This window comes from Candida jiufengensis (assembly GCF_024610255.1).
Source record: "Candida jiufengensis strain CBS 10846 chromosome Unknown scaffold7, whole genome shotgun sequence".
Lineage (NCBI taxonomy): Eukaryota > Fungi > Ascomycota > Pichiomycetes > Serinales > Debaryomycetaceae > Lodderomyces > Lodderomyces jiufengensis.
In genome coordinates, this window is record NW_026261556.1 from 672,141 (window position 1) to 684,799 (window position 12,659).

The following is a 12,659-nucleotide window of genomic DNA, read 5'->3' on the forward strand; positions in this document are numbered from 1 at the left end:
TTATCTGATACACAAAGTATTGAATAGACTGAGTAAAATGATGAACTATTAAATTGATATCAATTAATATAAAAATGTTGACAACCAAAAAATTAATTAACAAAAATTAAATCCTACATGTATTCGGTGATAAAATTTTTTTTTTGTTACATCCTAAATAAGATTTTATTAAGTATTAAAAAAGAGCTACCTAATTCCGGATTAGTAACGGAATTTTTTTGTTTATTAAACAAACAAAAAGATAATTGAACTATTAAAATATCAAACCCTGCGATATCAGTTACTCATAAGAGTTATAGAGTTGATTGAGTCATTCTTGATTTTTTATATCTCAAAAAGCAAATAAAATTGGGTGAAACTAAATTAAATCTTTGAAAAAAAGTAAAAAATTCTAATTAACTTAAAGTATTTGGTAGAGTTTGTAAGCGAAATCTTAAAAATACTCAAACATTTAAAATTTAAAATATTTAAAGTCAAAAGATATCTTGAGAAACCAGTCATTCAATTAAACTTTTTCTTATAAACTTTAAAACTTTAAATGCCTGTCATTTTTATACTTAAACTCTTGTGGATCTTTAAAGATATTTATCGAGGAATGCCAAGTTATTAACCCTTAATACAAGAAAAGACCCATCAGTACCGCAATATTAGCAAAATAATATCAGGGTACATTTAACAAGAAAATAATTAAGTGTACCTGAATATAAATCATATTTGAAAAAAAACAGGGTATTTTAGAATGCAGAATCAAAACACAAATAATAAATCAAACATAAATTTACATAAACTTGAAGTTACGGAAATATGATAAATAATAAAATATTTTTCATAAGTTTAAATATCTCCTCAAGAGGTTAAATGATGTTGAAAAAAAGTAGTAAAGTAATAAAAGAAGAAGTAATTAGTTGAAATAATGTTTTTAATAATCTTATTAAATTAAATAACTCTATATAATAATATAACCGTGAAAAAATAAACCCAAAAGATGTTAAAATATTGAACTGAAAGTAATAAAAAATGAACCAGCATTAAATATAATATTGTTTTTAGTTGTAGTGTCTTTTTCTAAATTCTAATTGAACTATTATTAAATTTTTTTAATAATTCATTTAATTCAATTTCTTCTTTCATTGCAGTAAATTCAATAATTGGATCAACTTCCATTGGTTTAGTTAATTGATTTAAAGAATTTGAAGAATTTGATGAACTTATTGTTGTAATAGCTGAATTTGTAGAATGTAACAGATAATTTGATTCTATTGAATTAATTGAAGTAATTGAACTTGTAGAATCTTGTCTATAATGTAATTGATTATATAATGGATTTTCCTTTTTGATTGAATTTGATCTTGATGATGAATTAGATGAAGTTGATGATGATGATGATGGTGAATATTGGACTTGTTGTTGTTGAGCTTGAGCTTGTAATTGAGCTTGTTGTTGTTGTTGTTGAGCTTGTTGTTTTTTCCATAATTTAATTTTTTCTTGTTTTAATAATTGATTCTTTATTGGATCTAAAAATGAACCTAAACTTTCAATCATTTCACTATTTGAAACTTTTAAATCCCAATTTAATAAATAAATTAATTGTCTTTCCATAAGATTTATATCTTTAACATTAAATAATCCATCAGTATATTTTGCCCAATGTTTATTTTTTGGTGAAGAATCATTATGAAATTTTGAACTTAATATTAAACAACTTAATAAAATTCTATGTCTTGTACATGGTAAACCTTGAGCATTTTTTGGTAATTTTTGTTGTAATTTTTTTAAATAAATTAAAGTTGCCATTAATGTTCCAGTATAAACATTTGTATATTTAATTAATTTTGTTAAAAAAGTCATTAAACTTGGTAATTGTTTAATTGTATTGTTTGTTGTTGTATAAGTTTGTGATTTTGTATCTTTACATGGTATAACTTGTAATGTTGCAACTACTAATTTATGAATCATATCATGAGTTATTGGACCATTAAGAAAAATATTAAGTGCTTGTAAATCAATTGATGAAACCATTTTAGCTAGTTTATGTTATTATTATTTGATAATTTAAGTAATTAAAGTGAAAATTAAAGTTGATGATGATAATAAAAAAGAAGAATGATAAATTAAATTTTTGAACATTTGAGATACTTCTGATGGTATATATATATATATCCATTCTTGAAAGTATTATAATAAAAATAAAAATGATAATTAAGTCTAAAAGGAGTATAATAATTGAAAAAATTATAAAACAATAATAAAAACACAAAATCTAAATCTCATTAGTAGAAAAATAATTTATTATTTAATTTTGAAACACAATACAAAATCGAAATACACGATAAATTTTTGATTTACTAATACAAAAAATCATATCGTTGTATATACAACCAATATATACCCTTGATAATCAAATTAAATTGAATCATTACGAAAAATCATTGAAATCAATTCAATCATGATATCGTAAACTATAACAAGATCTAACAGAAATTATCTCAAAAGATTTTAAAGGATAAAAATTAAGAATTTCCCTTAATAATATCGCGTTTTACACTGATATTATTAATAAATAAATATATGAAACACAAAATTATGAATAAATAATAATCTTTAAAAATTTAAAGATTTTCAATTTTATTATTATTTTCTTTTTACGAATAGAAATTCGTTAATTTTTTTACTTTTTACAAGATTATATAATTATAATTTTAATATTTAAAACAAAATAAATAAAAAAAAGGATTTATAATACATTAACTCACATATCAAAATCAATATTTAAAGAAATCTGTAGATACAAAGATTTATTTAAAATCTTTACTCTACTTAACAACCTCCTTTATATCATGAGATTTAAACTTCATTTTACTATATTTAAAGTTTTTGAAAGTGGAGAACTTTAACTATAAAGCTAATGATTTTTCAAAGCTCCTTTTTAATTTTTCTTCAATCTACCCTGTCAATTTATTATAAATTAGTGGTTATTCATTTTACCTATACTATTTCCAATCTTTCGCTTTACTAGTATTATTAGACGATTTTTAATTTAGTATAATTTAATCTAGAACTTCTAACTTTTAGAATAAAACCGTTAGATTAAAGAACAATAGGATGTTGAGTTAATTATTAACGTGACAGAATTAAAATTAGGGGCAAGATCTTTTATTCTTTTTAGTTCTGATACAAAAAGTTTTATATTTTTTAATAATACGCGTATAAATTATGTAGTACGCGTTTGTTTCAGATGTACCTTAAATAAATTTAGCTGAATTTTTTATTATGACGTTTTACGAATACCAAATTAATAATAAGTCACACGTAAAATTATAATAGTAGCCATTAATTACGAATGAAACAGTTTCAAATTAAAATTTGTTGTAATTACAACTCAGTATTACGAACTAGAATTGCAAATTTGAAACATTGTAAAAAGTAATACAGATCCACATCAAGTATTCAAGTCAATATTTGTAGTGGTGTTTTAGAACGTATTTGACGAATTTGTAGATGATCTCATAAATCATTTCTAAATGTAGTAAAATTAATTTTGTCAGTATAAATGTCAAAACGTATTGACAATCCTTTTTCCAGAAAGTACGTCAAATCAAAAAAACGATCAAAAATTTAAGAGTTCACGCGACAATTCTTGAGTTTTCCCCTTATTTAATTTTACGTATGGCCGATCTCATTGAATTAATAAGTCGCGTGAAAAATTTACGCCTCTTTTTGCCCTTTCGTACTAGCCTTTCACGCGAAAAATTATAACTTTAAGTCGAAAAATTTAATTTTTTGAACAAGGCTTGCAAAAAATAGAACATTAACTTAAAATGGATAAATTTTATATTTTTTGTACAAGGTAATTACATTTCTTAATTCGTATTATTTAAAAGACGATGAGTATAATTTATAGGAAATAGCATTATAATCTGAACGATCTAGATTTTATTTTTAATTAGATTTCGTTATTTAATTAGGTTTCTTAATTTGGTTAAATTATATGCTTTCTACTTCTTATTAAAAAATATCAATTTAATCGAATAAAATGGCTCTACAGAAAAGAAGACACTTGTTTAGATCTTTAATTAGGTTTCTAGTTTTGGTCAAATTATTCAATTGTACTTGTAGTACTTTGTCAAACTTAATAATTTACTTCTTCAATTTACGTCTAAATCTTTCTTTAAGCATGCAGTGTTAGATACCTTCTATAAGGGATCTAATGTACTCGAAGTCGTAGATTTTTAAATTTAGTAGTGATTGAGAAAAATACATTTTACTTTTATTCAATTATACAAGAGAATTTCAATACCAAAATCATTTCATTCAAAACTAATTATAAAAAGGAAAAAATAACCAAAAACAAAATTGAAAAATTCAAACTTTTTAAAATCAGAAATTTGGGTATACTGGGTCTGTCATGCTATGAGTTATCAGACTGGTGCACAGCGTTTTGTCATCATTATAAAAAGAATTTGAAAATTTTTCAAAAATAATTTTTTTTCATTATAGGTATATTCTTTCCTTAAAAACTCTATTGAAAAATCACATAAATAGTCGAATAACCATTACTCTTGTATCCATGTAATTATAATTGGCAAATGAATTGAATTTATAAATTTGATTTGTTGTTGTTGATGAAAAAGAAAAGAAGAAAGTGAAAAAAAAAAAATTTTTAAACATCTTTCTGATTTTTATATCAAAAATTTTTTTGAAAATTTAAAGATAGTTTTGATTTTGTGTAACAATTATACAAAAAATCAAAAATGGAAGCATAGAGGTGAATGAAATGAATGAATTGAAAATTAATAACCAATCGTTTATTACAAATTATTACATTTGTAATAAATAAAAGGATACAGAAAATTTCAATTCAAATAAATAAATCATAATTTTAATAATATTTTGACATTTATTCAAATTTGAAAGAAAGAAGATGGAATTATATGGGATCACCCAATTTTGAGAGATGTAGAAGAAAAAGACGACACCAAAATTATCTTCTTCCACCTCTAGATCCACCTCTGGATCCACCGCCTCTAGAAGATCCACCCCTTCCACCACCTCTTCCACTATCTCTTCCACCTCTTCCGGAATCTCTTCCTCCTCTAGATGAACCGCCATCTCTTCCTCCTCTAGCTGAACCTCCATATCCACCACTTGATGAACCACCATATCCACCATTTGATGCACCTCTTGAATCTCTTCTTCCTCCAGGTCCTGAAGGTGGTGGAGGAGGAACAGGATTAGTTGAACCTCTTGGTAATGTTCTACCAAATCCACCTGATGGTGCACTAACACTTGAAGAACCAGCACCATGATGATCACTTCTTGGAGTTCCACCCAATGCTTCATTAATAAAACTACTAGTGGAGTTACTGGCAGCAGCAGCAGCAGGAGCAGCAGTTGTTGTTGTTGCAGGTGATGATGCACCACTTGGAGCAACTAAATTTACACGTTCAGGATTAACGGAACCACCAGTTGGTTTTTTAGTAGCACCACCAGAAACATTACCATCATCTCTTGGACGTTTTTTAAAATCTGATGGATGATATTCATCTTCTCTATGACTTGTACTTCTACCACCACCACCACCAGAAGATTTTTCAAATTTACCTTTTGATTTAAATGAATTACTACCACCACCACCACCTCCACCTCTATGAAATCCTCCACCATTTCTATTGTTGTTACTATTATGTTGAATGCTTTTCAATGTTTGAGCCCAAGCTTCTTGAGTTGATGCAATATTTTGTTTCATATAATCTGCAACGATATCAGTAATATCTTTTTTATTGATACCCAAAATTTGTTGAGTTAATGGAGCTTCAGGGAAATTAACTTTTGATTTAATTTTTTCAAATCCAATTAAATTATAACCTTTTTTATTCTTTAAATATTTTAAATATTCTTGAGTTAATAAACTTGTAAATCTTTTCAATGGTTCATTATGACCTTCTAAAATTTTAAAAAATAATTTATATTCTAATGGTAATAAACCTAAAAATAAATTAATTTCATCTTTTGATTCTTTAATTCCCTTTTGATTGTTAATGAAAAAATCAATAATAAATCTAGGATTTGATTTTGATTCAAATTCAGACCAATAACTAGTTAATTTATTAACAATTTGTCTTTCAATTGTAATTGGATCTCTACCATTAAGATAATTAACAATATCACTCATTGTAATATTAATAAATTTTGATTTAAAATTTTGATTATTTTGTCTTAATCTTTCTTTTAAAAATCCAAACATTTTTTTAGATTCTAAATCAGTGATAAATTCAGTTGCTAAAATTTGAAACATACCATCATATTCATGAATAGTTCTTGGTGATGGAAAATTCCCACAAATATGATCATAATTATAATTTTTTTTATCTAAAAAATAAGCTTCTGAACCATTAAAATGTCTTAAACCAATTTCAACATATGCTTTAATATCATGAAAATTATTATCTTTTGGTGGTGAAGCATTTTCATAAGCTTTTTTATATTCATTTGAAATAATTTCTTTTTGAATTTGGTAAGTTTTTAAATATTCTCCATATGCTACTTCTTCTCCATCAACTAAAATAGTTTCTCCAGTAATATCAATTGGTGATCCTTCTTTGATTTCTTTCTTGACTACAACATTAGTGGTTTCCATTTCAACATCATCATCTTCTTCATTAATAACAATTGGATTAGATTTTGAGGATTGTGATTTAAGAACACTAATAGGTTGTTCAACTTGAGCCATCTTTATTATAGATCATAAAATCAAAGGAGTAGACAACAATTAAATTAATCTTTCAGTGATAAGTATCAAAAAAATATGATTTGATTAAAATTGAACAATAAAACAAAAAGTAAGTTGGGGAAAAGTTACTTATAATTAAATTAAAAAAATATGATGTGTTCGTCAAAATTTTCTTTAATTTAAAATTAATTTCAATTTAATTTAAATTATTCTCTCTCTATTGTTTCAGATTTAATTAGATTAAATCAAGTCTTTTTGTTGTCTAATTAATTATACTTAATATTAATGTAAATGTACGTTGAATTAAACTATGAACATAAATCCCTTAATTTTATTATTTATTACTACTATTAAGTATTAATTAAATTAGCCCTTAAATAAGAAAAAATTAAATGGCAAATTCAAAGCTACCAATTAAATTGAAATTTTCAAAAGAACTAATATAATAATTTATTATATTTTGAATAACTTTAGGTTGATAATGAAAATTAGTAAATTTACATTTAAAATTTCAAAGGACTAAGTTTCAGATCACTTTAAACGGAAATACAAAATTTCTTATTAACCAATATAAAAAGACTATATAAAATTAATAACAGTGGAACCTAACCGCCTTAATAATAACCCAAACCGTATTTTCATTATTCATTACTTTGTTACTCAGTTAATTCATCATTAATATTTGAATAATTTATTTTTAAATTTGTTCTTCTTAAGTTACGTCCAAACATTTTTGGTTTCTTTAACCAATAAACTCTTTTAAAACTATGATCTTTAAAAGGTTCATAAATAACAGCATCTTTATTTTTAAATTTTTGTTTTAATAATGGAATTTGTATAGATGATGAAAAAGTTGTTGCGCTATTACCTAAAGATTTTGAAGTTTTAAAATATCTCCATAATCTAAATTTTATAGTATGACCTATATTTTTTATTAAATTTTTCATAAATTTTTGAGTATCTCTTGCAACATCATATTTAATTTTGAATAAAATATCAATTTTATCTTCTAAATTCATTAAAAATAATTTATATAAATGATTCCTCAAATTTCTTTCTCTTCTTTTATTTAGTGGTAATAAAAAATAAATTGGTAAAATGCTAAAACTTTTCCAAATGTAAATCGTACCTGGTTTTTCATTTTTAATTTCACATAATATAAATTGATTTGATTTTATGTAATCATTATGGAATTCATTATTATTTAATAATTTCGCATTCGAACTTTCAACTGTAGTTTTGATTTCATCTAATAATAATTTTTTCATTATCCTTATTTCTTGTTCAATTCTATTTGTAATTTGATGATTATTTAATTTTAATCTCTTGTAATTTTCAGTATTACTTACTTGTATGTAATTTCTTGGAATTCCTAACTTGTTGCTAAGATATTCATGAGTTGCTTTATTAACTTGAATTGTTGGACTAGCGTAAATTCCACCTCTATTATCCGATGTAAAATTTTTATTTTCATAGTCGTATAATTCTTTTAATGGAGTAACTCTACTTGGATCAATATTAATTGAACCATCTTTTTCTGTAAAATTTAAATCGAATTTCTTGACGTTTATCTTATCACCAAATGATGGTAAATCTTGTATAAATTCTCTTGGGTATATATTTGAATCCATTTTCCTTAATGGTACACCTATCAAAGATCTATCAAACCCCACTACATTATATGGATACTTCATTTTATCATTTATATATTCATAAACTGCATTTTCTGGATTAAATTTATCAGTTTCATTTCTTCTTAACATTTTAAATTTTGTTTGTATACCTCGAATAGTTTGTCCCAATAATATTAAATCATTATTATAGTCGTAAAAATATCTTTTTAAGTATTTTTCATGCATTTCTTTATTTGAATCTAGTTTTGATAAATTTGAATACATATCATTAATTTTAGTCATTGATAAATCATCTTTATTTAATAAGTTAATTTGATCAGGTAGTTTTTTGATTATTTTCTTGGAATCTATTCTATTCTTATTTTCAAATGACATAAAAGGTCGATTTCCATCTAATGCTAATTGAAATAAAAATTCTTTATTTGACATATGAGATATTGATTCATATTCTGATAATTGTGGTATTTGATTTATCAGATCTTCTTCATCTTGATCTTCTTGTTTTGTGAGTTGTTCTTCTTCTTTCCCATCTTCATTATTTTCTATTTTACCTTCTTGTAGTGATACTCCTAAAATTTTGAGCATCTGCTTAGATTTTTCATCTTTACATAGTATTGATGATTTATTAAAATGACGTAGTTGTTGATTTTTGGATAGTGTTCGTATTGTGTTGATCCTTATCAGTGATAATAATCTTGACATGTTTTAAAATCTATAAATGAATAAATAAAATGAATATGATCAGGTATAATAAGTGCTTTGGTATGAATAAATGAACTTGATAGATAGTTGATAAGTAATGAATATAATTATAAATAGTTAATAATAACTTAGTAAGTAATAAAAATAATGTATTTAAACTTTATAATATTAGTTGATAAGAAAATTAAATAAAGAATCATTTGATTTAAAAATTAATATAGGTAGTGTAAATTTAGTCAAATTAATGTATTACTTTTACTTAACTATATAAACCGAGTTCGTTAAAGCCACAAACAGACTATTAATCATATCTTTGAATAACTTGGCCTGTATGACTTCACTGGGAAGGAACAATTAACAATCAGACCTTGAATTAACATGAATTCTATAAGGTGTGCGATTAACGATGTCATGCTAGTTTACAGCTATCAGAATTCATACCAAAAACAGCATCGTGTTTTGGAGACAGCGCTTCCCTACACGATGTCAAGGTTTAGGTGCTTGACGAATCTACTGACAGCTGAGCCTATAACGTATTCGAAAATTAAAGATCAGAAGTTTAGAGATCAGCACTATAGATTTTATTAGTTGTTTTCACAAGGAAGATTCGAGCCTTATGCCCAAAATTTTATTCAAACCATTCATTTCTATAAAAAAATTGAGGCTTAATATATCGACTAAAGTAAAACCTAAAGTAGTTTGAAATGGTAAGAATATTGACTGAGTTGTTTAGTTCTAGTCTACTATTTCATATTTTGCAGCTAAATAATTCTCTAACACAAATTCAAACGAACTGAAAAAAAAAAAAAATTATTTTCAATCAAAATCAACTATACCAAATTCAACCAACCAAATATCTATTCAAAAAAATGCCATACAAAAAAGTAGGCCCTCCACCAAAGAACCTACCACCACTCCCAAGACTAAAAGTCCGTAGACCAATACTAGGTAAACAAACAAATCAATGTTTTGTATATATGTCAAGTTTATTAAATTGTTGGGCATCTAATGGTGAAGGTAATTCAATTTGTTTTGAATTTGAAAAAAATTTGAAAAATTGTATGGAAGTTTATAAACCTGAAAAGGAAAGCATTAGTACTATTAATTATCATGCTTCTAGGCTATATCCTAAATTGAGAGGGAAGAATTAGGTGAATAATTTGGTGGTGATGGATGGGATTTTAATGAAAACTTTATAATGACTGGATTTTATTTTGAAAATTTTATAGAATAGAAAGAGATAAGATTGGTTGTTGTTAACTTGTACATAACGAATTTAATGAATAAATTATTTAATAATTGGACTTTTGTTTTAGCAAAGAACAGCTATTGGTATTAAATCTAACTCTATAAAAATTAATTTCTAACTCTAATTAATCTATTTAAAAACTTTACCATCAGCAATTTCTCTTTTTTCACCATTAACTTCAACTGGTTCATCCCAAGCAAACATGTTATCAACAAATTTTTTAGTTTCTTCTTTTGAACCATCTAATTTAGTGAATTCATAAGATTCCCAATCTGGTGCAACATCAAAAGCTGGAACATAATCTTGACCTCTAACTAAAAAGGCACCAGTAATACCATTATTATTGTTTTCACCATAAACAACCATACAACCAAACATATATTTAGTTGAAGCTGATAATCTATTGAAAAAACCACCAACTAAATTATTTGACATAAAAGTTAAAGTTAATTCATCATTATATTTATAATCAACTTTCCATAATGACCATTCTTCGGGATCATATTGATTTTTCCAAAACCATGGAATAGCAGTTTCTCTAGTTTCTTCATTTGAATAAACTCTTTTCCATTCATCTAATGGAGCTTTTGGTTTACCTAAGGCTTCTAATGGATGTTTTGGTTTTGGAGCAGCAGCTGGTTCTTCATCTTCAGTAGCAGCAGCTTTCTTTGGAGCGGCTTCTTTTTTAGCAGCAGCTGGAGCTGGAGTAGTTTCTTTCTTTTTTTCTTTTTTTGGTGGAGTGAAAACTAATGGTTCAGCACGAGCTTCAAAACCTTTAAATCTACCTTCCCAAAATGGAGCTTGAGAAACAGTTTTAAACCATCTATTGATACCTGGATATTGCTTCAAGAATGGAGCACCTAAAACTGATTGTAAACCAAGTGAAACAGTAGCAGCTGAGAAAATATCAGCATAAGTTAATCTTTCACCAACTAAATAAGTAAAATCATTTAATCTTGATTCTAAAATTTTAGCAACAGTATGAGCTTTATTTGAATATTCATCATTGTTTTTTTTGTTGAATGGAACTTTACCAGCAGCCATATAAAACATTGGAACAACAGCTTCTAACCATTCTTGATTCATTAATGATAAATATTGTAAAATTGAAGCATATTGTTGAGCATTTTTACCTAATAAACCACCTAATTGATCTTTTGGAACTAATGAAAATAAATATGAAGCAATTGCAATAGTTTCAGTTAATGAATAACCTTTTGGACCTAAGAAAGCTGGAGTTTTATCTAATGGAAATTTAGCATGATATTTTTCATCTTTATCATCAGTTAATTTAACATCTAATTTAAAATGTTTAATAAGATCTTCTAAGACGAAAGATCTTGGAGAAACTTTCAAAATATATAAAGTACCGGCTGACATTATCAATTGAGTAATTGGTCGTTAAATTGAACTTTGGTTGTAAATTCAAAAAAAAGTGTTGTGAACCTTAAAAATTTTTTTTTTCCATAAAGTTCATCGAATCATCTTATTATATACAAAACAGTATACATTTATTTTCTTTTGCAACCAAATTTTAAAAATTTAAAAATCAATGAGTAACGGGGTTTTTGAAAACTTCAATTGTGTAATCTACTTCAACTAAGCCTCGACAAATGAAAGTATTAAGAATATACATGATTAAATACTGTCAAGCAGTAGATCAAAACAATTCAAGAGTTACACGTGTGAAATAGAACACTTCATTGTTAGGCACGTTAAGAGGTGATGCTATTGGGTAATTTATTTACATTATAGCTCTCTATATTTGAGTTCGATTCAATCTCATTTGATTGATTCAACAGAATTGAACAGATCAGTAGTAGAACCAAATTGTACATATCATATATTTAAGGTAATGATGTATTCAAATACCTCAATATCGGAATAAGATTAATTAATACATTATTTCATTTACAAAACTTTCTGTTGTAAAAACTCACTAAAGTAAAAACTTTAAAAGAATTTTAATAAAAATTAGAAGAATAAAAAAATATTAAATTTAAGACATAATAATTAATTTGAGACATATAGTACATAATAAATTGTATACTTTATTAATATTTAAATGGATGGTTTAAATAGTGCTTTTGGGAAATCATAAATTCAATATAAATACATTTATATTAGTTAATAGCAGGAGTATTCTATCATATTCCTTTTGAATCTTTTAAATTTACAAGATTGTATCAAAGTAAGATTATATTTTACTAATAAAGGGTCTATCGTTATAATTTCTGTTATAATATGTCAAATTTAATTCTTTCACAAATATTATATATTATTAACAGAAATAATAATAATTAATTATTATTATAATAGTTGACAAGAAAGAAATCCATCAAAA

The 12,659-nt window shown here is 25.2% G+C and overlaps 4 protein-coding genes across 4 annotated transcripts; all 4 read right to left on the reverse strand. All coding sequences in view use genetic code 12, as the record gives it.

Moving 5' to 3' along the window:
- Positions 1-1,065: 1,065 nt before the first annotated feature.
- PCL1 (Pcl1p) lies at positions 1,066-2,019 on the reverse strand (the record flags this gene model as incomplete). Its single annotated transcript, XM_051766879.1, has 1 exon — positions 1,066-2,019. One exon carries the CDS (start codon positions 2,017-2,019, stop codon positions 1,066-1,068), a length of 954 nt encoding a protein of 317 aa, XP_051622128.1.
- A 2,962-nt stretch (positions 2,020-4,981) lies between these two features.
- On the reverse strand, positions 4,982-6,730 carry KGF54_000915 (uncharacterized protein; the record flags this gene model as incomplete). The annotated part of the gene is made up of 1 exon (XM_051766880.1): positions 4,982-6,730. One exon carries the CDS (start codon positions 6,728-6,730, stop codon positions 4,982-4,984), a length of 1,749 nt encoding a protein of 582 aa, XP_051622129.1.
- A 656-nt stretch (positions 6,731-7,386) lies between these two features.
- Positions 7,387-9,066, reverse strand: KGF54_000916 (uncharacterized protein; the record flags this gene model as incomplete). Its single annotated transcript, XM_051766881.1, has 1 exon — positions 7,387-9,066. One exon carries the CDS (start codon positions 9,064-9,066, stop codon positions 7,387-7,389), a length of 1,680 nt encoding a protein of 559 aa, XP_051622130.1.
- Positions 9,067-10,444: 1,378 nt separating this feature from the next.
- KGF54_000917 (uncharacterized protein) lies at positions 10,445-11,695 on the reverse strand (the record flags this gene model as incomplete). The annotated part of the gene is made up of 1 exon (XM_051766882.1): positions 10,445-11,695. One exon carries the CDS (start codon positions 11,693-11,695, stop codon positions 10,445-10,447), a length of 1,251 nt encoding a protein of 416 aa, XP_051622131.1.
- Between the last annotated feature and the right edge of the window lie 964 nt (positions 11,696-12,659).